The 26,520-nt window shown below is 39.1% G+C and overlaps 1 protein-coding gene and 1 long non-coding RNA gene across 3 annotated transcripts in view; one reads left to right on the top strand and one right to left on the bottom strand.

Annotated features, from left to right (window-relative positions):
• The window catches only part of LOC122555122, a 36,574-nt gene extending 35,601 nt beyond the window's left edge, over positions 1 to 973 (bottom strand). Inside the window, exon 1 of one of the 2 annotated variants that reach the window (XR_006313178.1) lies at positions 859 to 973. This is a non-coding gene — a long non-coding RNA (uncharacterized LOC122555122). The remainder of the gene's footprint in view (positions 1 to 858) is intronic. The other variant, XR_006313177.1, reaches the window with a different exon arrangement.
• Positions 1 to 7,350, top strand: part of LOC122555121 (dynein light chain Tctex-type 1-like) — an 11,315-nt gene extending 3,965 nt beyond the window's left edge. Inside the window, exons 2-5 of the mRNA XM_043700823.1 lie at positions 1,006 to 1,047; positions 1,803 to 1,926; positions 3,886 to 3,963; positions 4,569 to 7,350. Coding sequence (XP_043556758.1) covers positions 1,006 to 1,047; positions 1,803 to 1,926; positions 3,886 to 3,963; positions 4,569 to 4,645 — 321 coding nt within the window. The 3' untranslated portion in view covers positions 4,646 to 7,350. The remainder of the gene's footprint in view (positions 1 to 1,005; positions 1,048 to 1,802; positions 1,927 to 3,885; positions 3,964 to 4,568) is intronic.
• The last annotated feature ends 19,170 nt before the right edge of the window (positions 7,351 to 26,520 follow it).

Genomic DNA, 26,520 nt, shown 5'->3' with positions numbered 1-26,520 from the left:
CATCCTACCAGCCACAACCTTCCTCACCCCACACAAACACATCCCACCCCACCAGCCATAACCTTCCCCACTCCCCAGCCCACCAGACACAACCTTCCCCACTCCTCAGAAACACACTCGTCCTCCCCTCCGCAAATCTTTCTCCATCTCGACCCAACCCCAAAACCCTTTCCAACCAACCAACCCTCCCAAGTAGTGGCTCAGTGGTTAGTACTGCTGCCTCATAGCACCAGGGTCCTAGGTTCGATTCCAGCCTGTGTGGCGTTTGCACATTCTCTCTGTGTCTGCGTGGGTTTCCTCCCAAAGTCCAAAATGTGCAGGTTAGGTGAATTGGCCATTCTAAATTGCCCATAGTGTTAGATGCAATGTCAGTGGGAAATGTATCTGGGTGGGTTAATCTTCGGACTGGTTGGGCCGAAGGGCCTGTTTCCACACTGTAAGGAATCTAAAAGTTAACTCCCTTTAATTCTACATTCAACCACAAGCAGACAAAGCTAAATAGAACTTCAATAATATTAGGGTGGCACAGTGGTTAGCACTGTGGCCTCACAGCTCCAGGGACCGGGGTTCAATTCCCACCTCAGGTAGCTGTATGTGTGTGGGTTCCCTCTGGGTGCTACGGTTTCCTCCCACAGTCCAAAAATGTGCAGGTTAGGTGATTTGGCCATGCTAAATTTCCTGTAGTGTTAGGTGAAGGGGTAAATGTAGAGGTATGGGTATGGGTGCGTTGCTCTTTGGAAGGTCAGTGTAGACTTGTTGGGCCGAAGGGCCTGTTTCCACACTGTAAGTAATCTTAAAAAAAAAACCCCAACCCTCAACAGTTTCTCCCCCACCTTCCCTGTGGCACAATCTCATTACCTCCATTTGACTTCATGTCCCTCTCCTCCCCAGCATGTCCTTGGTAGTGCCTCCAAAGTATTTGTGATTGCTTTTAGGTAATTGAGGTTGTGAGTAATGTGTAACTTTTCTGACGTCACATTTACCCAGTGAAATGTTTGTTTGCAGATTTCCTTCAATGCAGATGAAACCAGCAATATTGTCAAAGAGGTAAGATTATATTCACTGCAAGTGGCTGTATTAAAATACAGTAGGTGAATTTAGAAATAAAATAATATTGGGTGTCTGTGATGCTGGCCTGAGATGTAGCTACCCTTCTGAAAATGAAAGCTGTCTGTAAATAATGCTCTGTTTGATAAGGCAATCTGTACTTGGCTTAGCATTCTAGATTTTTCTAATCTGCCTTTTCAGGGATGTTGTTACACACCATTGGAGCAGGTGGAACTTGAACTCCAGTCTCCTGGATCAACAGTGGGACATTGGTTGAATAAGATATAACTCTTCAAGGGGTATTCATAATTTCATTGTGTACCTGAGGGATTTTGAGTTAGCATATTTAAAAGTCTTCAAATTCTGTTGAAGAAAATATGATTTTTGGAGACCTCAGTGTCCTTTTGAATGACATTTATAATTAGGAAATTACTGCAAATTAAAACATGCCAACCAGATGGAATGGGCTTGAATCAGTGACTGTTAAATCTGGTATTTGGTTAGTAGGTTTTGATCATTGTCTCTCGAGAACAGGTAGATGTATTTCTTGATATGTTAGTGAAGGTTTGAAAAACTGGAATAATTGTAAGGAACATTGGTGTGTTTGGGGTGATGCAATGTCCTTGAAATGGAATCTTAATCTGAACAGAGTGTCACTATTCTGTGTTGAATTAAAACCTGCAAAAAACATAAAGCATATTAGCAGAAATGTTTAAGCCATAAATATGCAGTTAATTTCAGTGATTTATTTTCAGTGCGTTGACAATATTATTGGAGGGGTTGATTATAATCACAGCAAGATCAATCAGTGGACTGCAGCTGTAGTTGAACAATCCCTGATGCATTTGGTTAAAATGGGAAAACCGTTTAAATACATTGGTGAGTATTCTGTAATAAAGTAAAAAATAATTTCAGAGGCACAAATTGTTGTGCAGCTTGATAAGGTTTGTTTGTTTATTTTGATGCATCACCTTGAAGTAGAGGGAAGGATTCAGGATAAGCATGTCTTAGTACTGTGTGAGGCTCAAACTCTGAAAAGAAGTTTACTCATATTTTCTTTCCTGCTACTGTTCCTGGTTTGACATTCATGATTTTTTAATGGCTGTCTGTCGAAGAAAGATGAGACCGAATTGAGATGAGCATTAAATAAATTTTGTAATATTTGTACATAGAGTAGTTGGTTTGATAGTTCACCTTTGATTTGATAGCTAATTTTCAGTTACACTTTATGTACAGTACTACGGTGTAATCATTCAGGGTGTACAAAGTTAAAAATCACACAGCACCAGGTTATAGTCCAACAGGTTTAATTGGAAGCACTAGCTTTCAAAGCGCTGCTCCTTCAGGTGGTTGTGGAGGACATAATTGTAAGACACAGAATTTATAGCAAAAGTTTACAGTGTGATGTAACTGAAATTATACATTGAAAAATACCTTGATCGTTTGTTAAGTCTCTCATCTGTTAGAATACTATGATAGTTTCACTTCTTTCATATGTAAATCACAAAACTTTTTTTAAAAGTTAAAGCTAACCTGAGAATGTAACTTTTAAAAAAGGTTTTGTGATTTACATATGAAAGAAGTGAAACCAACATGGTCATTCTAGCAGATCAGAGACTTAACAAACAACCAAGGTATTTTTCAATGTATAATTTCAGTTACATCACACTGTAAATTTTTGCTATTAATTCTGACTTATAATTGTGTCCTCCACAACTTGCTCCTGATGAAGGAGCAGGGCTCCGAAAGCTAGTGCTTCCAGTTAAACTTATTGGACTATAACCTGGTGTTGTGATTTTTAACTTTGTACATCCCAGTCCAACACTGGCATCTCCAAATCATCATTCAGAGTACTTTGGTCATATTGGTATGGAATAAATGTGAATTTACCTTGGTGCTTTATTAATCTTCTTGAATTTCTGACCTGAATGAGATAAATAAAGGAAAACTGGTGTTTGTTTAGTATTGAAACTGCTTGAAGTTATATTTTAAAGGATTGCTTCATGAAAGACTGAAATTGGAGAGCTTTCCCTAGTCTCTAATGATTCAATAAACTTCCAGTTAATCTACTTTTAAGACCTATTGCTTATCCTGTATGGAAAGATAATTCTGCGACTTGCAGTACTGTTTTTGAGAGATTCAATTTGATGTAAGATCTGGGTCTTGGATTTCAGTGCTTGGTTATGTCTCGCCAACAAATAGTGGTCGAGGTTTTCTAATCCTCATGTCAACTGTGACCTTCATTGGTTACTCTCAATATTACAACTGCAAATGTCTTGTTAAAATAAACTGTGCTTCTATAAATTCCCTGCACGTTGTTGAACACTTTGAGATGTTTTCCCATTTTTGAATTGCTTTGAAAGAAATAGATTTTGTAATTATGTTTCTAAATAATAATCCAGAGGCTGCTTGTTGCACTCCCACTGTGGTAGTTTGAGAATTTTGAATTCTGATCAACAGAACTGCAGAAAAAAATTGGTAAAAGTGACTGGTTTTTCAGTAATATCCTATAATTTCACAATCAGGAAGGACATCTATACTGTGACCTTATCCAGTCTGACCTCCATATTTTATAATGGCTCTTTTGCCAAGATGATTGACTTTTGTGATCTAACAAACCACTCAGTTATATCAAATCAGTGCCAGTTGTTCAGGAATAAAATCCACAAAAAAATTTACAAGGCCACCAAGGACGGCAATAAATATACAGCTTGTCAGGGTGCCAACATTCCAAATTAGGACAGAAACCTAGCATTTAGATAAAAGCAGCGTTCTCTAATTTATATGTTTGTTTCTCTGAAAAAGCATTCTCACTGAATTATATATTGATAATTCTAGTGACTTGTGCGATAATGCAGAAAAGTGGAGCTGGTCTCCACACAGCAAGTTCATGTTACTGGGATAGCAACACTGATGGTAAGTCTTTCCTTCTTAATATTTAGAATTTTTTACAAACACATCTAAAAGTAGAGTATCTATTTAAAAATTGGTGCCTTAATTGAAAGTAATATGTTTCATAGCAAAGTCTAATGATTCCATTAAATAATAGAACATGTCTGATGTGTTGGTTTGAATACCACATTATAACATTGTACATGAAAGTAGAAGATAGTTAATTCAGACCACTGATTGAAACTGATGAATGTCAGAACAATCTGGTGACATTTTGCTTCAGTGTGAAATTCAGTTTTTCTGTTTCTTGAGAGTTGAATATGTTGCTAAAACGAGAAAACAATTGTCATACGTAAGTTGTAATTGATTAGACACATTAAGTCAAGGATCGACCTTTGGCATGTGTCCCTAGCAGATCATCTCTTTAAAAATATACAGCCCTTCCACCCTCATCCAACTGAATTGTCTACTGTATTTTGAAAGCAAGAGTTTACCATGTATCTTTTCCATTCATGAACTCAAAGTATAAAGTGGTGTAATTGGCTTATAAAGTTTATGGTATCATAAGCTGTGATATTTTAGAACCCTGCATAAATTTATGTAGATTAATACGTGTTTTGCTTTTGCAGGAAGCTGTACCGTGAGATGGGAAAACAGGACCATGTATTGTGTCATCAGTGTTTTTGCCGTTAGCATTATGCTGTGATGTGCAAGATGTGCTTGTGTGCATTGCTATCTGTAAACACCAACTCTTAAAATATGTACATAAGAGACACCATTTATTTGTGAGTTAGGGTTAGCATGCATTGTTTGTGGATGAGGCATAATAGTGTACATTTGATCAAGAGTTACAAAGCAAAAATCCATTCCTTAAAAGGCTACATCTTGTTTATTCCTGACCAATTTAAACATCCACTAAACTATTTCACCACTCTATATCCAAGCTGTGGACTAGGTATCCACTACAGATATTTTATCAGCAGAAATAACAGCTAATTTTCACCAGTCTTTGCCATTTTGAAGGTTGGATTTAATTGTTACATTATTGTGTTGTAGTAGACAACTAATGTAGGTTAGTTCAAATAACTTGTCGTACATGCTGTTTAATCAGCGAACTGTCAACTCTTTGCTGCAGTGTACATTTGACTGAATCAAACAAGCCCGTTTCCTAGATCATATAAAAACTACAGTGAAATTAGTAATGCACAATTCACATTTCCTTATTTTGTTCAATTTTTAATTTTCAAAACATGTATTTTTGATTTGAAAGAGATTCCAGAAAAAGAACTTGATTGGATAAAATAATCCATTTCTTTTTTGAAGTTTGAGAGATTATCTTGTGCATAATGTAAATTTAAAAATTAATGATTAATATATGTTTGCTTAACAATGTTTGCAGTGTAGTAGATCAAAGTTCTGAATATTGAGTATGTTGACAATATGAAACATGGTAGCTAGAGTTGATTAGCTATCTAAAGATGTGCTTTTGGGGTTAAATGCAGAGTCTGAATCATATTTAAATGTTAATTGAATTATCCCCATAAATGAATTGGACCATTATAACTGCTTCATGATGTGATAGTTGCATCTTTGATGTTGTAACTTCTTTCTTAATTAGTAATTGACTAACTTGGATTTTGAGAGACCTGTGCACTCTCCACTGAAGCAGGATATTGCATTTTTAAAAAACATTTTCAGTTTACACACTTTTTACAGTTCTGTAATGAATTGAAAATGCTTCGCACTACATATACGTCACAAATTATCAAGTAAAGTTGTCATTTTCACCTAAGCAATGTGAAATACAATATAGACATCAAAACATTGCTTTTATGTTCAGTAATTTCCTGCATTAAAATTGTAAATGAAATTATCCTCTGATGTAAAAGTATGAAGTCTTTTTAGAGGAAACTATTGCATTTGAGCTATAGTTCTCTTTTAAAACTGGGTGCAGAAATTCTTTTGCCGTTTGAAAAAGACTGATGGGGTTTTTCCTTTATTCAGTATTGATAATGGCATTGAATAAATGTATGTTTACTGTAAACAGGAACATAACTACAATCAAGTCAATCAGATTAAATCTGGGTGGGGGGAGAAGTAATATTTTATATTCCAAATGAAAATATTTTGCTGTGACTAATTTTGTAAACATTTGAATTGTGTGAAAGATGATGTGTACATAGGAAGATATTTCAGTGGTGAAAAAATTAATCCAATCCATGTATTGTATTTTGATTTACTTGTTGATACATGTAAACAATTTTAAGCGAAGAATTGTGTGTTGAAAACAAAATGTGGCTAATGATTGGATCTTGAATTTGTTTATTTTAATTAAACTGATCAAATGCTGATGACTACAAAAACATAAATAGTAGTTTTCATGGTGGTCGAATAGAAAGGCAAAACTTGCATTTAAATATCACTTTCATGGTTTCTGGAATTGCCAAATCCTTATACTGTTAATGAAATACTTTCTGAAGTGTTACACTGTTGTAATGTAGGAAATGCAGCAGCAACTTGCTCACAACAGGGTCCCAGAACCAACACTTTAATAGTGACCAGCTAATGTCTTTTTGGTAATGTTGATTGAGAATAAATATTGCACATAACACCAGAAATAGTAGCGTGGGATCTTTTACTACCACTTTAAAGGGAAGATGGCGCCTTGCTTTAATTTCTCATTCAAAAGATTGCACCTCAAACAGTGCAGCAGTCCCTCAATGTGGAAATGTCTATTCAGAATTTTATGGGCAGTCTTTGAAATGATCCTCGAACTTTCAAGCAACTGACTCAACTGAGTTGTACCAATTGTGTCATAGTTGACTGGGCTTTATGCCGTTTGGTTACTTTTATTTAGAACTCAACCACTGTTGCAGTCTAAAGGCTAAAACTTACTTTAAACATTTGTGTCCACTATTAGCACGGCAGGCATACGAATTCTGAAATAACAATAATTTTGATTCTTACAGGATAAGTGAAGTGATATGTTGTGGAAATAATAAAATTATACTTGTTTACTTTTGCAGTTTTTAATGTCCTTGATTCCATTAGTCTTAGCTGACCTGTGCTTTTACTTAGGTATTCTTTTATCCCACCAGAAACCTTTAGAACCTTTTACTCTCGATTACTGGTAGTGCCTGGAACTCAGGCAATAACAAAATGAGTATCAAGGCCTTATAGTACACCGGTGAAGCACTAAAATGTAAAGTCTATTTCAATTTCAGATATATTAAGTTGTTGATAAGGTCTGGAAAATCACTTCTCAATGCAGATAAGTAAAGAATAATGTTTCCTTGATTATCCAGATAATTTTATTAAATGGTTACCTCCAATCACTGACATCAGTTGACTAATTTATTTTTCCTTCTTTACATGTTTTCTGATTAAACTACAATGTTCTGTATAAACTTAGGATTTGTGTCCATGTGTTGTTATTTATTTTATTTTGTGCAGATAATTGAACATCATATATTTCTCTTCTAACTACATGAATACAGACTTCAATGTCTCAATGATTTTTTTTGGCATGTTGTTTACTTTAAATGCATCACTTGTTTCCTTCAGGCAGCAAAGAATCCCTGCACCCTATTTCAAACAAAATACTTGTCAGGGATCATAGACTATAAGCTGCTATGAACATATTGAAATATTTCTGAGAACTAAAAAATGGACACTTAGGCTCTTTCTTGTTCCGTTCATATGAATTTTATGTAAGGCTGCTGAGGATAGTCATGCTGCATGATACAGGTGCTGAATGATAATGATGCTGAGGAGTAGATGTTAGGAATAGGTTAAAAGTTACGACTTGCTTTCAGGTTTCATGGTATTCTTTGAAACCTAAGTTTCATGGTACCCCTTGCTGGAAGTTGTTTCTGTTATTTATATAAAAGACCATAATTGTCCTACAACTCATTTCTTAAGCAGGAAACTTTGGTGACAGGATTTGTTGTATTCCTAAACAAAAATAATCTTTACTAAAGCAAGCCCTTTAACTGGATGTTAAAATGGTAGCCTTATTCTGAACAGTTAAATGATTAGGTGGCAACACCTTACTCTGATTTAGATTGATAACAAAGAAGCATTTCTTGTTGCTATTACACTCTTCCTGGTTTTGCTTCTGTTAAACTACTTTTAGGAATATGCACCTCTGGAACGTGGCTAACAGTCTGCAGTTCCTCGCTAATACTACATCTCAGCTAAGTTAAACATGCAAGAGCAGTTCGACAACTATACCTCCAATATTTCACTACTTCACCTAACAGGTGTCATCAATGGATGTCTGATACTTTGTGACAGCAGAAATGGATTTTGGTTAAACGAAAGTACAGAAGTTAATTCAGCATCTTTCCACTTCTGGATTCTGTCCATTTGTGTGCTAACTAATTATGCCACCAATGGCAAAAAATGTGAAATGGCAAAAGAATTGTGTCTAGATGTCCTTTTTTTTGCTGTTTTGACAGCAAACTTGTATTTGAGCTTTCCATAATATTGCCTGCTTGTGAAGACATTTGAATGGTGATAGAGACTTGATGGCCCAAAGGGCCTCTTCTATGCTCAAGGAGGATTTGTACTCTTGTATAATTATGCCCACAAATCTGAATGGAAATGTATTTATTAGCAGCCCAGTCTAACTTACAACTTCAAAAATAATTTTGACCTCTCAATGATTGGAATATTTGTTCAAAACTACAATAAGCTTTGTCTGATTTTCCTACTTAATGATTACAGGAGTAAATATGTGTCACTACCACATAGAGTGAGACAGTGCATAGGGTGAGTGTGGGGAATCTTTGTCTTCTGAACTAAAGGGGAATATATTTTCCATTGAGGCAGTGCTGTAAAAGTTCAGGAATGTCCTTAGAGGAGAGATTGAGGAAACTGGACCTGTATGCTCAAGAGTTTAAATGCATGAAGGTGATCTTATTTGAAATGCTAAAAATTTGTAAGGGGCTAGATGTAGTTGCAGTTTTCCCTTGCCTTGGATATTTGGAATCATGGAACAGCGAATAAAGGCAATCCATTTAGCAATGAGATGACGAATTGTTTCATTAGGGTAATGAATCTTTAGAATTCTCAATGCCAGAGGCAGATAGAAATGTTGAATGGCATACTACTCCTATGTTTCTAACGTAGACATTCTTTTTTTTCCAAAAAAGGTGGACAATGTTGACTAGGTTAATTATTTTTAATAAATGTTGGTGTTTTTTCCCAAAGCATTGTTCTGTATTGATGATACAGTTGAGAAGAGGAGCAAGTCAACTAGTCCAGGAAGGCAAGAGTAAGGTAGAGGACGATGTAAGACTCATAAACCACTTATTTCAATGCAAGAGCCTGACAGGTAAGGCAGATGACCTCAAGAGATGTTGGGAGCATGGGATTGGGCTATAGTTATTACAAAAATGTGGGTCAGGAAAAGGCAGTTTAATGTTCCAGGTTATAGATGCTATAGGAAGGATAGAAACGGAGGAGAGGGAGCGGCATTTCTGGTGAGGGACACGGCTGCACTTAGGAAGCATATTCCTGTTAGTGCGCCCAGTGATGTTATTTGGGTGGAACTGAGAAATAAGGGGATGGTCACCTTATTGGGATTTATAGGCCTCCCACCACCACCACCCCAATAGTCAATGGGAAATTGAGAAACAAAATTGTAAGGAAATCTGATGTCTTTAAGAATGAGAAGTTTGTAATGGTAGAGGGTTTGAACTTTCCAAACATAGACTGGGGCTGCCATAATGTTAAGGACTTGGATGGGGAGGAATATATTAAGTGTATACAAGAAAAGTTTCTTATCCAGTATGTGGATGTACCTACTAGAAAAGGAACAAAACTTGACCTTTTAGGCAATAAGGCAAGTGACTGAGGTAACAGTGGGGAAGCACTTTGGGGCCAGTGATCATAATTCAATTAGTTTTAAAGTTATGGAAAAAAATAGGCTTGATCTGCAAGTTAAAGTTTGAACTTGGATTAAGCCCAATTTTGGTGGTATTAGGCAAGAACTTTTCAAAGTTGATTGGAATAAGGTAAAGGAACAGTTGGAAAGTGGGAGGCCTTCAAAAATCAGATAACGACAGTCCAGAGACAGTATATTGCTGTTCGTCTGAAGGACAAGGATAGTAAGTGTAGGGAATGCTGGATGACTAGAGACATTGAGGCTCTGGTCAAGAAAAAGGAAGGCATATGTCAAGTATAGACAGGTGGGATCGAGTGAATCCCTCAACAAGCATAAGGACTTTGGGAGTCTACTCAAGGGAAAGCAGGAGGGCAAAAGGGGGACATGAAATAGCTTTGGCAAATAAGGTTAAAGAGAATCTAAAGAGATTCTACGAATACATTAAAGGTAAAAGAGTAACTAGGGAGAGAACAGAGCCTCCTTGAAGATCAACAAGGCCATCTATGTGTGAAACCACAGGAGCAGGGTGAGATACTAAATTAGTATTTTGCGTCAGTATTTACTGTGGAGAAAGACATGGAAACCAGATGACTTGGAGAAATAAGTAGTGATACCTTGAAAAATGTCTGTACTACAGAGGAGGTGGTTCATTAAAACATATAAAGTGGATAAATCCTTGGGACCTAATCAGGTGTACCCTAGAACTGTGGAAACCTAGGGAAATGATTGCTGGGCCCCTTTCAGAGATATTTGTATCATTGATAGCCACGGGTGAGGTGCCAGAAGACTGAAGGGTGGCTAATGTCACTTAATATCCGTTATTTGAGAAGGGTGATAAGGAAAAGCAAGGGAGTTAAAGACTGGTGAGTCTGATGTCAGTGGTGGGAAAGTTGTTGGAGGGGGTTCTGAGGGACAGGATTTATTTTGAAAAACAAGGATAATTGGAGATCGTCAACATGGTTTTGTGTGTCTCCATTGTGCAGATGGAGTTTAATTTAGATAATTGGAAGGTGTTGTATTTTGGGAAATTGTGTCTCAGTAACTTGACTAAGTTTTGTGAAGAAGTAGCAACGAACATTGATGAAGGCAGAGTGGTAGACGTTGTCTATATGGACTTCAAGGTTTTCGACAAGGTTCTACATGGTAGACTGGTTGGCAAGGTTAGATCACATGGAATACAAAGACAGCTAGCCATTTGGATTCAAATTGGCTTGAAGGTAGGAGACAGAGGGTGTTAGTGGAGGATCGGATTTAGACTGGAGGCCTGTGCGCAGTGATGTGCTGCAAGGATTGGTGCTGGGTCCACTGCTTTTTGCCATTCATATAAATGATTTGGATGTGAATATAGGAAGAATGGTTAGTTTGCAGATGACACCAAAATTGGTGGTGTAGTAGACAGTGAAGAAGTTGGTCTCAGTACAATGGGACCTTGAATAGATGGGCGGATGGGTTGAGGAGTGGCAGATGGAGTTTAATTTAGATAATTGGAAGGTGTTGTATTTTGGAAAGGCAAATCAGGTCAGGACTTATACACTTATACATTCCTAGGGAATGTTGCTAAACAAAGAGACCCTGGGGTCCAGTTTCTTGAGGGCTGAGTCAAGGTAGACAGCGTAATGATGGCAGCATTGGTCAATGCATTGAATACAGGAGTTAGGATGCCATGTTGCAACTGTATAGGACATTAATCAGGCCACTTTTGGAATACTGCATTCAATTCTGCTCTCCTTGCTATAGGAAAGATATTGTCAAACATGAAAGGGTTCAGAAAAGATTTAAAAGAATGTTGGGGTTGCAGGGTTTGTGCTACAGGGACAGGATGAATATGCTGGGGCTATGTTTCCTGGAGTGTCAGAGGCTGAGGGCTGACCCTCTCGAGGTTTATAAAATCATGAGGGGAATGGATAAGGTGACTGGCCAAGGTCTAAGGGTAGGTGGAGTCCAAACTAGAGGGCATAGGTTTGAGGTGGGAGGGAAAAGATTTAAAAAGGATCTAAGAGGCAACTTGCACACAGAGGGTGGTGGATGTATCGAATGAGCTGCAAGAGGAAGTGATGGAGGCTGGTAGAATTACAACATTTAAAAGGCACCTTGATGGGTATATGAATAGGAAGTGTTTAGAGGGATATGGGCCAATGCTGGCAAATGCGATCAGATTAATTTCGGATCTCCGGTCAGCATGGACAAGGTAGACTGAAGGGTCTATTTCTATACTGTATAGCTCTATGTCTTTGTACATTACCATCAAAGAATACAAGAAACAGCTAGAAAATGCTATAATGTGGTGACTTGCACTTTTTTTGAGGATGGATTGTTGGGTACCTAGTATTCAGATAACAATGCACAATACTAACGTACATACCTCCAGTCCCACTGAATGACAGCTGCTTAATATCACAAAATAATAATGTCTGTCTCAAATTGTAACCAATGAAGGCCAACCTGAAACTTACCTTGGATGTAAAGAAGTGATTGTTTGCAATTGAGTGCTTTAAAATAACAGATATGAGGGCAATGTTTCTAAATGTAAGTTGTAGTCTGAAAGTGCCCTGTGCTGAAATAGGGACATGCAGAAATGTTATAAAATTTATTCTGTTGTGAGTGAGTGATACATGAGACTTTGAACCATCCACCTGGTGTGCAGAACTGTTGAGAAGTCTTCATTAGCAGATTCCTTGTGTTTTGGTAACCTTGAATGTGCTTGGGTCCTACAGGTACTGGTGTTCACTGTGATATCCTTTTAAGTTTCCTGAGCTTCATGAGATACTATCTGAGAGAAATTGTGCCCCTCTTGTTAATAAGCTATTTTCAAAGTTTGAATTTGGATCGATCATAATATTGTTAATGATTTAATGTTTCTCTTCCAGTACATTGTAAGGTTGTTTGTGTTTCAAACGTTAAAAGAGACTATTTAATAACTGCATAAACAGCATATACATTACTCCGCATGCAAGTTTTGAGAAAACATTTAGGAACAAAAAAAAGGCAGTCCCACCAGGGGGCAGTTTTGTAGTGATAACGTTTAGAATTGGAGCCTGCATCATTAATAACATTGTTATAATCTCCTTTAGGGAATCTGTGAACCAAGATTTCCAAATAACCCTCAAAGATAAATTGCTAGCAAGATTTCATTGGTGTGACTTTGATTCAGATTTATGTCAAATAAGTGCAAATTAAGCATGGATTAACTGGCAAAGGATACTTCAAGTAACATGTTAAAGTTCACTTTAGGGAGTTGATACAGACAGATCCATCTTCTGTAATCATAAAGAAAGCTTCTTCTCAGCTTGACTCTGTCAAGTCCCCTCAGAAATATTTTGATATGATCTCCCCCCAGTGTCGGCATGCATAACTCGCTCAACCTTTCCTCATAAGTCAACCCTTTCATCCCAAATTGATTGAGTGCAATTTCTCTGAACTGCCTCTTTATATAATGAGACCAGAACTGTATAGAGTTTTCTTGCTGTGGTCTTAAGGTTGCCCTGTATAATTGTAATGAAACCTAAATTATATTTGCCTTCCCAATGAACTTGCTCACCCTACATGCTCACCTTTGTGATTCATGTATGAAACATCAACATCCTTTCCTACCATAGAATTCTGCAGTCTTTCTTTATTAAAATAATATTATGCTTTTCTGTTCTCCTCCCCCCCCCCCCCCCAATCAAAATGGGCATCACATTTTCCCATATCATATTCTATCTGTCAACATTTTGCCCCTTTGTTTAACTGATTGGTATCCCTTTGCAAACATTTTGTATCCTCCTTGCAGCTTGTGTTTGACTTGAATATACTGGATAATTTATTTTAGTCATTAATATGATTGTAGGCAGTAGAGACCACAGCACTTATCCCCATGGCATCTCAATGATTCCAGTTTGGAATATCCTTCTCTCTTTACTGTTAGTTTCCAATCTCTTATCTATGTTAGTATATCACCCCCAACACAACAAGCTCTCACCTTGTGTAATAACCTTTTATGTGCTGCCTTTTTCTAGAAAATCAAATACTCATCTATTGCTTCCTCCTTATCTGCCTGATGCAACATGATTTATCTGAACTCGAATATGCGGCTACCTTGATCCTATTTCCTTCTCGATGCCCAGTCTTGAATGGCTAGATCTGTTTGAAATTATCTCCTTTAGCTGGATAGTGTCCTCAATGTAAGCTGGATCGGGCCGAGTTTACTGTTATAGTTTCAAGGGCCTGGGTCAGTGCCAGGTGGTCCTCTGTTTAATTTCTTTGAGAATATTTAGCAGTTTGATATAACTGAGTAGCCAGCTAGGCTGTTTCACAGGGCAGTTATGAGTCAACTATATTCCTGTGGTCTTGGAGTCACTTGTATACCAGACCAGATAAGGATTACAGATTTGCCTCCCTAAAGGACACTAGTGAACAGATGGGTTTTTACAGCAACAATAGTTTCTTGGTCACCGTTAGATCTTTAATTCCACCATCTACTGTGGTGGATTTTGAATCTAGTTCATTATCTGGGTTATGGGTTCAGCAATAATACCACTTGGCAACATTGTTGTCATACTGAAGCCAAAGTAAGCTCACAATCACACATCCACACCATTACAACATCTGCTTGTTTTCATTTTCATAAAATTGTTTTCCTCCAGCCCGACGCTAGCTTATTTATTGCTAAAAACCTCATCCATGCTTTGTTAACTTTGAACTTGATTATCATAGACTCCCTACAGTGTGGAAACAGGCGATTAGGACCAACAAGTCCACACTGACCCTCCAAAGATTAACCCACCATTACCCTATTATCCTACATTTACCCCTGATTAATGCACCTAACCTACACATCCCCGAACACTGTGGGCAATTTAGCATAGCCAATTCACCTAACCTGCACACTTTTGGATTGTGGGAGGAAACCCACGCAGACTCGGGGAGAATGTGCAAACTCCAAAAAGACAGTCGCCCGCGGTTGGAATCGAACGCAGGTCCCTGTCGCTGTGAGGCAGCAGTGCTAACCACTGAGCCACCATGCTGTCCTATTATTCCAGCACATTTTTGACTGGCCTCTCTTCTTCACTTTCCAAATCTTAAGGCAGTCAAGCCCCATTCACCCATTATCCTATTGAATAGTATTGGTTTTCTGTTAAGAAATAATTAGATTTTTAAAATTCTCATCTTTGTTTTTCAAATTCTTTCCACAGCTGCTTCTCACCTTGTAACTTCTGGTCATACAAACTCTTCAAAATATCTGCACTTAAAGAGTCATAGAGTCCTAGAGATGTACAGCATGGAAACAGACCCTTCGGTCCAACCTGTCCATGCCGAACAGATATCCCAACCCAATGTATGTAATGCTTTAAAAGCTAATTCTTCCCATTCATTCTTAATGATATCTATTTCTTTTAAGGACCTTTGACAAAAATAATGAAACAGTAAATTGCCTTCTTCACCACTGAAGTCATAGAGATTTTATTTTAGGGCAATTCATTGGCATTGTAGTGTCCTTGTGATGAAGCTGGAAATTTGCCCCTAATTTTGATTAACATATTTGCATTGTCGTACATTTTATGGTTTCTTTTTGGGGTATGTATTAATTGAAATAAAGAAACCATTTGTTTAGTGGGAGTAGACTATATACTTTTTTTAGCTACATTAAACTTGACATATAGTATTTATAGGTGTTTTGCAAATATATCACAACTTCCTAACAGTACAAACTATTTCAGATTAAATTCATTGCAGCTTGATAACATAATTAATTGTTTCTTTGGTTAATTGTGGAGCATGTCTTTAAAGCTGATAATGTTTACAGAATGATTACACCCAAACTAACAAAGCTTTGTTCAAAATTGCAGCTTGAGAGTCATTCAAAGGCACACACTAATAATTTGAGATAATTAAATCCAGGGAGAGATTTCATTAAGTTCATGGGTGATGAATTCCAATTTAATGCTACTAAATAATGGCAAATAGCTTTTGAAAAAAACAATACATTCTGGTAAAGTAAGTTTTCATTTTTATCAATATGCTCTTTCACGGTGATACTCCTGTGGTTTGCAATTTCTCCCCATATCCTGAATTTGGCTGCTTACCGACTGCTGACATTTGATACCGTGTTGAAGTGTACCGCAGCGATGCAGGTGAGCATATTTTGCATATTTCTTTCAAGTAAAACAAAAAATAGTGACAATGCACAACAAATGGACATATAATATTAAGTGATCAAGGAAAAGATAGATTCATGTTTGAGTGTCTGGAATGTCTCAGATTTAGAAGGCTTTTCATACAACTAACCAAAACAAAGGGTGGAATCTTGATTTTTCAGCTTAATCGTTGAGGCAGTCCGAAAGCAGGAGGAACTTCATCTTGGGATTAGGGTGAGGTTCCTTGTGTGTTGAAGTTCTTCTCAGTTCATTCTGTGCCTTGTGTGGGCTAAAGGCCAAATGTTACGAGCAGTTGGCAGGATGTTATGCTTCTGGGTATCACGTTCTTGGTACATGTTTACCTGGACTGCACTTCACTCTCTTTAGCCCAGGAGCGTCAATTTGCTTATCACCTCCACCCACCCCAGAGATATTATAGACCAGGCAGAGTAGCACCAAGCTTTAGTGATCCCTCAAAAGGGTCACTTGAAAGTTGTCTACTCAATGCTTCATGGCCCTATGAATGTTATTTAGCATTGTAACATTGTAACATTGCCATTTCAGAGGACTGAGACTCAAGAGATTGAGCATCTTCATCAAATACCACTTGCAATCAAAGTTTGTCACTTCAATTCCAATTCCCACTGAGACATTTACACTGAAAACATAAAAGGAGCTACAATGACCATTCTTCACTACCTGAAGAACACACAGATCTGACAGCTTTTCACCAAGTACTTGCATGGCTCAAGAACACAGTGGCTTTGGACTGAGCATTTCACGAGTACAGCAGGGCATGCACATCATAAAATACTTTATTTTTTTATTATCACTGTAGCTCTTTGACATTGAACCACCTTCCATTCAGAACCCCCTCAACACCAAATCTCTGCCATTCAACATTTAAGTCTCTGATGTCATGACTCCAGTGTGAGTGTGTATGGTTGCCTTCACAAGGAAAAAGGGGAGATAAGGGAATTTGAATTCTCTCACCACAATGGGTGAGGTAGGTGCCATTGTACATTGATAAGGAGGAGGGGAGACCACCAAGCCCCCAGGGATTGTCAGCTCAAGATATTTCAAAGTCCCTGGCATGCTATCTCCTCTCTGCCAGGGGCACAAACACCTCCATCAGGTCAGATCAAGGTGGTCCACCCTGCAGCTATGCAGGAAATCCCAGCAGGCCAGAGAACACCCTCCAATACTCTCTGAGGCAAGCTGTCAAAATGAGCTTACTCACACTCAGCTGCCATGCTAAGGTGGCATCAAGATGTAGCAAGAGGAAAAGAATGATTAAACTATTTTAAAGTCACTTTAAGATACACATACATATTTAAGCTACACCGCTGTCAACCTTCTGTACAACCTAACACCTTGTCACCATGTAGCAGTTTGGAGGCAATTTGCGTTGTCTCTATCAATCTATTAAAACTTTGACTATTTATGCTTTTCATGTAGGTTACCCTGAATTACTTACTTTACATCCTGTTATGCGCAATATGTAGAGCAGAATAAAGAGCATTGAGGCTGTCATTCTCTGCTCCCCTCTAGGAGGAACATAATTTCTGGAAAGCAGGAACTTGGTCAAGATGTTTGGATTTTAGGAGTCAATCTGCATAATGTAACCCCTCTCTGGAAGAGCTGGATGCTCCTTGCAAACTGAGGTTTGAGTCCGCAAAGCTCTATGAAATCATGCATAACTTTATGCTGGTGTTCTGGCCAGAAAACTGATTATTCTTACATAGGTTGAATGGCTGGTTTGTGATGCAGAATGACACTAGGAGTGGAGTATCAATTCCTGTACTAGTTGAAATCACCATCCGGTATCTCAACATCACCCCTTGATTGAAGTTTGGTGACCCTCAGATTAAATTCGCCAGCGGTCATCCCTTTCTTTGAGACAGTAGCTCTGTGGCTGTGGTAACTTAGCTGACCAAAGTTTGGAGGAAGAAGTCAACTCCATCACCTACCCACCTCATATAGAGGTAGATTCATGAACACAGGTAATTCCTGTTCTTGCCTAATAATTCCTGTTCTGTGCCTGTGAATGTAGAATTATAGAGATCCGATAGAGTGGAAGCAGGCCATTCAGCCTATTGAATCCACATTGACCCTGCAAAGAACATCCCACCCAGACCCATACCCCTACCCTATCCCTGTAACCCTACATTTTCTGTGGCTAATCCACCTAACCTGCAAATTTTTGGTCTGTGAGGAAACCCGTAGGGGAGAATGTGCAAACTCCACACAGACAGTCCAATTGAACCAGTGTCCCTGGCACTGTGGCAGCAGTGCAAATCACGGAGCCATTGTGCCGCAAAATGTAATTCCAGAGAGCTGGGCTATTAGTAAGTATTGATGGTAAAGAATGAAAAGCCAATCTCCCTGAAATATTCTGAGGACTGAACACCAAAGCCACTAAACCTTTGTGTCTTACCCAATTAATTTCTTCCACACTATGTGCCTTCCCACTCAAAATCTTTTTCACCCAATGAGGAAGCTAGAAGAGAGGGAAATTGTTGGAATATGATACGCGCTGTTAAAATTGTGAGAAGTACAATCACATGTAACAAAGAAAAAAAATATAGCGGCTGGATGAGCATGATACGAGATGAAGGAAAATACAAAGAAAGAAACAACTTTATTTTAGCTGCAAAATAACTGGAAGAGAAGCAGCAATTCATGAACAAAAACCTGTTTTTATATGGCACCTTTAAACCAATATAGCATCTCGTGACACTTTACAGAAATATTATCAAACAAACTTTGACACTTGATCATATAAGACAACAATATGGCAGATCCAAGAACTTGATCACCAAGATAGGTTTCCAAGGAGAGTATTATAGGAGCTAACAATTATCTTGAAATCTCTTTCCATTCTCCACTGATTTGTTAGCAATATGTTGCTGTCACCTCTTCTGAGATTTAAAACGGAAATAACAAATTGAATTGAATGGTGCAGATTTCCAGCAATGTTGGAAATTCATGTTAATTTGGTCAATGTGCCAAAACAGACCAACTGATTAGTTAATACTTCTGATAATAAAGAGTCCATCCAAAATAAGGGCCTTCCTTAATTAGATTAGATTCCCAACAGTATGGAAACAGGCCATTCAGTCCAACAAGTCCACACCGACACTCCAAAGAGCAACCCACCCAGACCCATTCCCCTACATTTACCCCTAACTAATGCACGTAACACCGTGGGAATTTTAGCAGGCCAATTCACCTGACCTGCACATCTTTGGATTGTGGGAGGAAACCAGACAAGCCCCACACAGACACAGGGAAAATGTGCAAACAGTCGCCCGAGGAAGGAATTGAACCCGGGTCCCTGGTGCTGTGAGGCAGCAGCACTAACCACTGAGCCACCGTGATGCCCTAAAAGTGCTTTAAAAGTGCTTTAAAATATTTAAAAAACAAAGAGAAGAAATTTTTTTAAAATTAGAAACTCAAGAACAGGCACTAGAAAACTGGCATTTGGCTGATCTGTATCATAGAAATGCTGAGTATAAAAGAGGCAGCTTAAGCTCTTATAGGGAATAAATATATATCAGAATAAAATCCCGTCATGCAAGTATTAAGCCTCTACGGTCTTGGCATAATGTATTTATACGATTTGTGCTTGGGTTGCTATAGCTTCCAATTGCTTCTCTTTGATGTAGTTATTTATTATTAATTAAATTACTTATTGTTGGATTCACCCAAGCATTGTTAGATTAAGCAATTGTTTCACATGTTGTATTCCTCACACAACTGAAATCTAGTCTGGAAAAAACTAGCCAAAAGTGGTCAAGTATGTGGCAACATTTTTAGCATGAAAAAAGGAAATTGGCTTTACTGAACTCCAAAAAAGTTTCATTTCCTAAAATGAGTTCTGTTTTAATGATAATTGAAGCAAACATTGTATTTGTCAATCTCTTTGCTAGTCAGAATACATCAAATCTTACTGATAGTTATTGCATACAGCATTTTATTTTGTTCTTGGTTTCAACACTATTGTATCAGGATGAAGTTACACTAAACCAGTATCACATAATAGGCTCATCACAATTGTTAAGCTGCTTTACTACACATTTAATTTTCTGTTGCATTTTGTAAAATTTCACTCTTGCAGGCCTTTTTCCATATCCAGGATAAAAGCTCAGCTATTCATAAATACAGAAGACAGAGCGGGCTTTTAGAACATAGAAGATAGAACATTACAACGCAGTACAGGCCCTTTGGCCCTTGATGTTGTGCCGACCTATGCAACAAATCTAAAGCCCATCTAACCTACACTATTCCATTATCATCCATTGTTTATCCAATGACCGTTTAAATGCCCTTCGTGTTCGCGAGTCCACTACTGTTGCTGGTAAGACATTCCATGTCCTTGCTACTCTCAGTAAAGAACCTACGTCTGACATTTGTCTTATATCTATCACTTCTCAATTTGAAGCTATGTTCCCTCATGCTAACCATCACCATCTGAGGAAAAAGGCTCTCACTGTCCACACTATCTAATCCTCTGATCATCTTGTTTGCCTCTATTAAGTCACTTCTTAACCTTCTTCTCTCTAACAAAAGCAGCCTCAAGTCCCTCAGCCTTTCCTCATAAGACCTTCCTTCCATACAGGTCAACATCCTGGTAAATCCCCTCTGCACCCTTTCCAATGTTTCCACATCCTTTCATATAATGCGGTGACCAGAACTATATGCAATACTCCAAGTGTGGCTGCACCAGACCTCATTGCTCCAAAACTCAATCTCTCTATTAATAAAAGCTAACACACTGTTGGCCTTCTTAACAACCCTATTAACTTTGGTGACAACTTTCAGGGATCTATGTACCTGGACACTGAGATCTCTGCTCATCTACACTACAAAGAATCTTACCATTAGCTCAGTATTCCTGTTACTCCTTCCAAAGTGAATCACCTCACACATTTCCGCATTAAACTTGATTTGCCACATCTCAACCCAGCTCTGCAGCTTATCTTTGCCCCTCTGTAACCTGCAACATCCTTCTACACTGTCCATAACTCCACCGAATTTAGTGTCATACGTTAATATACTAACCCATCCTTCTACGCCCTCATCCAGATCATTTATAAAAATGACAAATGGCAGTGACCCCAAAACAGATCCTTGCAGCACACCACTATTAACTGAACCACAGGGTTAACATTTCCCACCAATCACCACCCTCTGACTCCTTACAGCTAGCCAATTTCTGATCCAAACAGCTAAGTCATCCTCAATCCCATACCTCCTTATTTTCTGCAATAGCCTACCGTGGGGAACCTTATCAAATGCTTTATTGAAATCCATATACACCACATTAACCGCTTTACCCTCATCCACCTGTTTGGTCACCTTCTCAAAGAACTCAATGAGGTTTGTGAGGCACGACCTCCCTGCACAAAACCATGTTAACTATCCCTAATCAAATTATTCCTATCTAGATGAACATTATAGTGAACTCTTATAATCCTTTCCAAAATTTCACCCATAACAGAAGTAAGGCTCATTGGTCTATAATTACCAGGGTTGTCTCTATTCCCCTTCTTCAGCAAGGGGACAATATTTACTATCCTCTTGTCTTCTGGCACAATTCCTGTGATGACATAAAGATCAAAGCCAAAGGCTCTGCAATCTCTTCTATAGCTTCCCAAAGAATCCCAGGATAAATTCCATTTGGGCCAGGGGACTTAGGTATTTTCACATTTTCCAGAATTGCTAACACCTCCTCCTTATGAACCTTAATCTTGTCTAGTCTAATAGCCTGTATGCTAATATTCTCCTTAAAACACTGTCTTTTTCCTGCATGAATACTGACAAAAAATATTCATTTAATGCTTCTAACACCTCCTCCTTATGAACCTTAATCTTGTCTAGTCTAATAGCCTTATGCTAATATTCTCCTTAAAACACTGTCTTTTTCCTGCATGAATACTGACAAAAAATATTCATTTAATGCTTCTCCTATCTCTTCAGACTCCACGCACAACTTCCCACTACTGTCCTTGACTGGACCTAATCTTACTCAAGTCATTCATTTATTCCTGATATACCTATAAAAAGCTTTAGGGTTTTCCTTGATCCTACCTGCCAAAGACTTTTCATGTTCCCTCCTGGCTCTTCTAGGCTCTCTCTTTAGTCTTTCCAGGCTTACTTATAACTCTCAAGCACCCTAACTGAGCCTTCACATCTCATCTTAATGAAAGCCTTCTTCCTCCTCTTGACAAGAGATTCAACTTCTTTAGTAAACCACAGTTCCCTTGCCTGACAGGTGCATACTTATCCAGGACGTGCAGTAGTCGTTCCTTGAACAAGCTCCATATTTCAATTGCATCCATCCCCTGCAGTTTCCTTCCCTAGCCTATGCATTGTAAATCCTGCCTAATTTCATCAAAATTGCCTTTCCCCCAGCTATAACTCTTGCCCTGCAGTATACAGCCATCCCTCGCCATTGCTAAAGTAAACATAACGAATTGTGGTCGATATCTGGTATCAGAGGTTGCTCTTGACCCCCCTGACTGATAGGTGCCTCCTTGCACTTCAGTGAGGATGCCTCCCCTAACACTTTGAGTCAAGGCTGCTTGTTGCACATGCAGTGTGTTTATCGCAGAAGCTGTTGGCACATGGGGCAACTGGGAGATTGATACTGGACACTGCTGTTCAGCAAGATGTCCTCCCCCCTGACTGAGGACTGCTGAGCAGCAAGGCAATATGTAAGTCCTGTGACTGTGCTAAATGGAAAAGCATGGTAAGGCATGGGTAGTGAGAGCATGCAGATAGATACTAAGTGACAGAGTATTAAGAAAGCAAGCAGGCAGCTCTGAAATGCAGCCTAGTCCAATGCCATGGTTTGTTCAATGGCCTTCTGTACAAAATGTCTCTTATGCAGCCTTTCAATGCTAGTTGCCAGTAAGCCCTGCAATGTAAGACTATGCTTCCAATACACTCTGCCAGTGTATCAGAGAAATGCCATGATGGTCATGAGGGGTTGGCAAATCCAGGATACCAATGTCTGTGGACAAGGGTTGCCTGCGACTGATGCCCGTGGATTGTGCCCTGTGATGCTCTTTGGTTGTATGTAGCACAGAAGTCCTTTTGTAGCATGTGGTGAGCTGAATTTACCAAGTACTTTAAGACCATAAGACATAGTAGTGGAAGTAAGGCCATTTGACACAACGAGTCGACTCCTCCATTTAGTCATGGCTGATGGGCATTTCAACTCCACTTACTTGCACTTACCCTGTAGCCCTTAATTCCTTGCGAGATTAAGAATTTATCAATCTCTGCCTTGAAGACATTTAACGTCCCGGCCTCCACTGCACTCCATGGCAATGAATTCCACAGGTTCACCACTCTCTGGCTGAAGAAATGTCTCCTCATTTCCATTCTAAATTGATCCCCTCTAATTCTAAGGCTGTGCCCACGGGTCCTGGACTCCCCACCTAATGGAAACAACTTCCTAGTGTCCACCCTTTCTAAGCCATGAATTATATTGTAAGTTTCTATTAGATCTCCCCTCAACCTGCTAAACTCTAATGAATACAATCCCACGATCCTCAGCCGTTCATCATATGTTAGGCCTACCATTCCGGGGATCATCCATGTAAATCTCTGCTGGACACGCTCCAGTGCCAATATGTCCTTCCTGAGGTGTGGGGCCCAAAATCGGACACAGGATTCTAAATGGGGCCTAACCAGAATTTCATGAAGTCTGAGAAGCACATCACTGCTTTTATATTCCAACCCTCTTGAGATAAATGACAACATTTCATTCACTTTCTTAATCACTGACTCAACCTGCAAGTTAACTTTTAGAGAATCTTGCACTAGCACTCAGATCCCTTTGTACTTTGGCTTTATGTATTTTCTCACCGTTTAGAAAATAGTCGATGCCTGTATTCTTTTTTCCAAAGTGCAAGACCTCGCATTTGCTCACATTGAATTTCATCAGCTGTTTCCTGGACCATTCTCCTAAACTGTCTAAATCTTTCTGTAGCCTCCCCACCTCCTCAGTACTACCTGCCTGTCCACCTAACTTCGTATCTTTGGCAAACTTCACCAGAATGCCCCCAGTCCCTTCATCCAGATCATTAATATATAAAGTGAACAGCTACAGCCCCAACACTGAACCTTGCAGGACACCACTTGTCACCGGCTGCCATTCCGAAAAAAAGATCTTTTATCCCAATTCTCTGCCTTCTGTCAGACAGCCAATCCTTAATCCATGCCCGTAGCGCATCTCGAACACCATGGGCCCTCACCTTACTCAGCAGCCTCCCGTGAGGCACCTTTTCAAAGGCCTTTTGGAAGTCTAGATATATAACATCCACTGGGTTTCCCTGGTTTAATCTACTTGTTACCTCTTCAAAGAATTCTAGCAGGTTTGTCAGGCACGACCTCCCCTTACTAAATCCTTACTGACTTGTTCTAATCTGACCCTGCACTTCCAAGAATTTAGAAATCTCATCCTTAAGATGGATTCTGAAATTTTACCAATGACCGAGTTAGGGTAATCGGCGTATCATTTTCCATCTTTTGTCTTGATCCTTTCTTGAAAAAGAGGGTTACAACAGCAATTTTTCAATCATCTGGGACTTTGTGACTCCAGTGACTTTTGAAAGATCACAACCAACACCTCCACTATTTCCTCAGCCACCTCCCTCAGAACCCTAGGATGTAGCCCATTGGGGCCAGGAGATGTATCAATTTTTACACCTTTTCGCTTTTCTAGCACTTTCTTTTTTGTAACGGCTACCATACTTAACTCTGCCCCCAACACTCTTTAATTGTTGAGATATTACTCATGTTGGGATATTACTCATGTACTCATGTATTTCTCACTGTGAAGACTGACACAAAGTACTTATTAAGTTCTTCAGCTATTAACTTTATGTCCCATCACTAGCCTTCCAGCATCAATTTGGAGCGGCCCAATGTCTACTTTTGCCTCTTGTTTGTTTCTTCTGTATTGAAAGAAACTTTTACTATTATTTCTAATATTACTGGTTGGCCTACCTTCATATTTGATCCTCTCCTTCCTTATTTCTCTCCTTGTTATCCTCTGTTTGTTTTGTAGCCTTCCCAATCCTGTGATTTCTCAGTGCTCTTAGCTACTTTAGAGGCTCTCTCTTTTTCTTTGATACATTTCCTGACTTCCTTTGTCAGCCATGGCTGTCTAATCCCACCACCCCCCACCTCGATAATCTTTGTTTTCTTTGGGATGAACCTTTGTACTGTGTCCTCAATTACACCCAGAAACCCCTGCTATTGTTGCTGTACTGTCTTCCCCACTATGTTCTGCTTCCAGTCAATTTTCATCAGTTCCTCTCTCAGGCCCCTGTAATTACCTTTATTTAACTGTAACACCATTACATCCGATTTTGCCTTCTCTCTTTCAAACTGCAGACTGAACTCTACCATATTATGGTGGCTGCCTTACTTTAAGATCTTTTATAAAATCTGCCCCATTACATAGCATTAAGTCCAGAATAGCCTGCTTCCTTGTGGGCTCCATCACATGCTGTTCTAAAAAGTCATCCTGTAAGCATTCCACGAATTCCCTTTCTTTAGATCTACGGGCAACATTATTCACCCAGTCCACTTGCATATTGAAGTACCCGACGATCACAGTGGAGGGTTGTTTTTTCAGACTGGACACCTGTGACTAGTGGAGTGCCACAAGGGTCGGGGCTGGGTCCACTTCTTTTCATCATTTATATAAATGATTTTGATGTGAGCATAAGAGGTATAGTTAGTAACTTTTCAGATGACACCAAAATTGGTGAAGAAGGTTACCTCAGATAACAACGGGATCTTGATCAGATGGGCCAATGGGCTGAGAAGTGGCAGATGGAGTTTAATTCAAATAAATGCAAGGTGCTGCAATTTGGGACAGTAAGTCTTAGCAGGACTTATACACTTAATGGTAAGGTCTCAGGGAGTGTTGCTGAACAAAGAGACCTTGGAGTGCAGGTTCATAGCTCCTTGAAAGTGGAGTCGCAGGTAGTTAGGATAGTGAAGAAGACGTTTGGTATGCTTTCCTTTATTGGTCAGAGTATTGAGTACAGGAGTTGGGAGGTCATTTTGTGGCTATACAGGACATTGGTTAGGCCGCTGTTGGAATATTGCGTCCAATTCTGGTCTCCTTCCTATCGGAAAGATGTTGTGAAACTTGAAAGGGTTCAGAAAAGATTTTACAAGGATGTTTCCAGAATTGGAGGATTTGACCTATAGGGAGAGGCTGATCAGGCCGGGCCTGTTTTCCCTGGAGCGTCGGAAACTGAGGGGTGACCTTATAGAGGTTTATAAAATTATGAGGGGCATGGATATGGTAAATAGGCAAAGTCTTTTCCCTGGGGTCAGGGAGTCCAGAATTAGAGGACATAGGTTTAGTGTGAGAGGGGAAAGAGACCTAAGGGGCAACTTTTTCACGCAAAGGGTGGTACATATATAGAATGAGCTGCCAGAAAAAGTTGTGGAGGCTGGTACAATTGCAACATATAAAAGGCATTTGGATGGGTATATGTATAGGAAGGGTTTGGAGGTGTATGGGCGGGGTGCTGGCAGATG

Source organism: Chiloscyllium plagiosum, chromosome 12 (genome assembly GCF_004010195.1).
Source record: "Chiloscyllium plagiosum isolate BGI_BamShark_2017 chromosome 12, ASM401019v2, whole genome shotgun sequence".
Classification (NCBI taxonomy): domain Eukaryota; kingdom Metazoa; phylum Chordata; class Chondrichthyes; order Orectolobiformes; family Hemiscylliidae; genus Chiloscyllium; species Chiloscyllium plagiosum.
The sequence above is the reverse complement of the archived record's forward strand: the minus strand, read 5'-3'. Positions and strand labels throughout refer to the sequence as shown.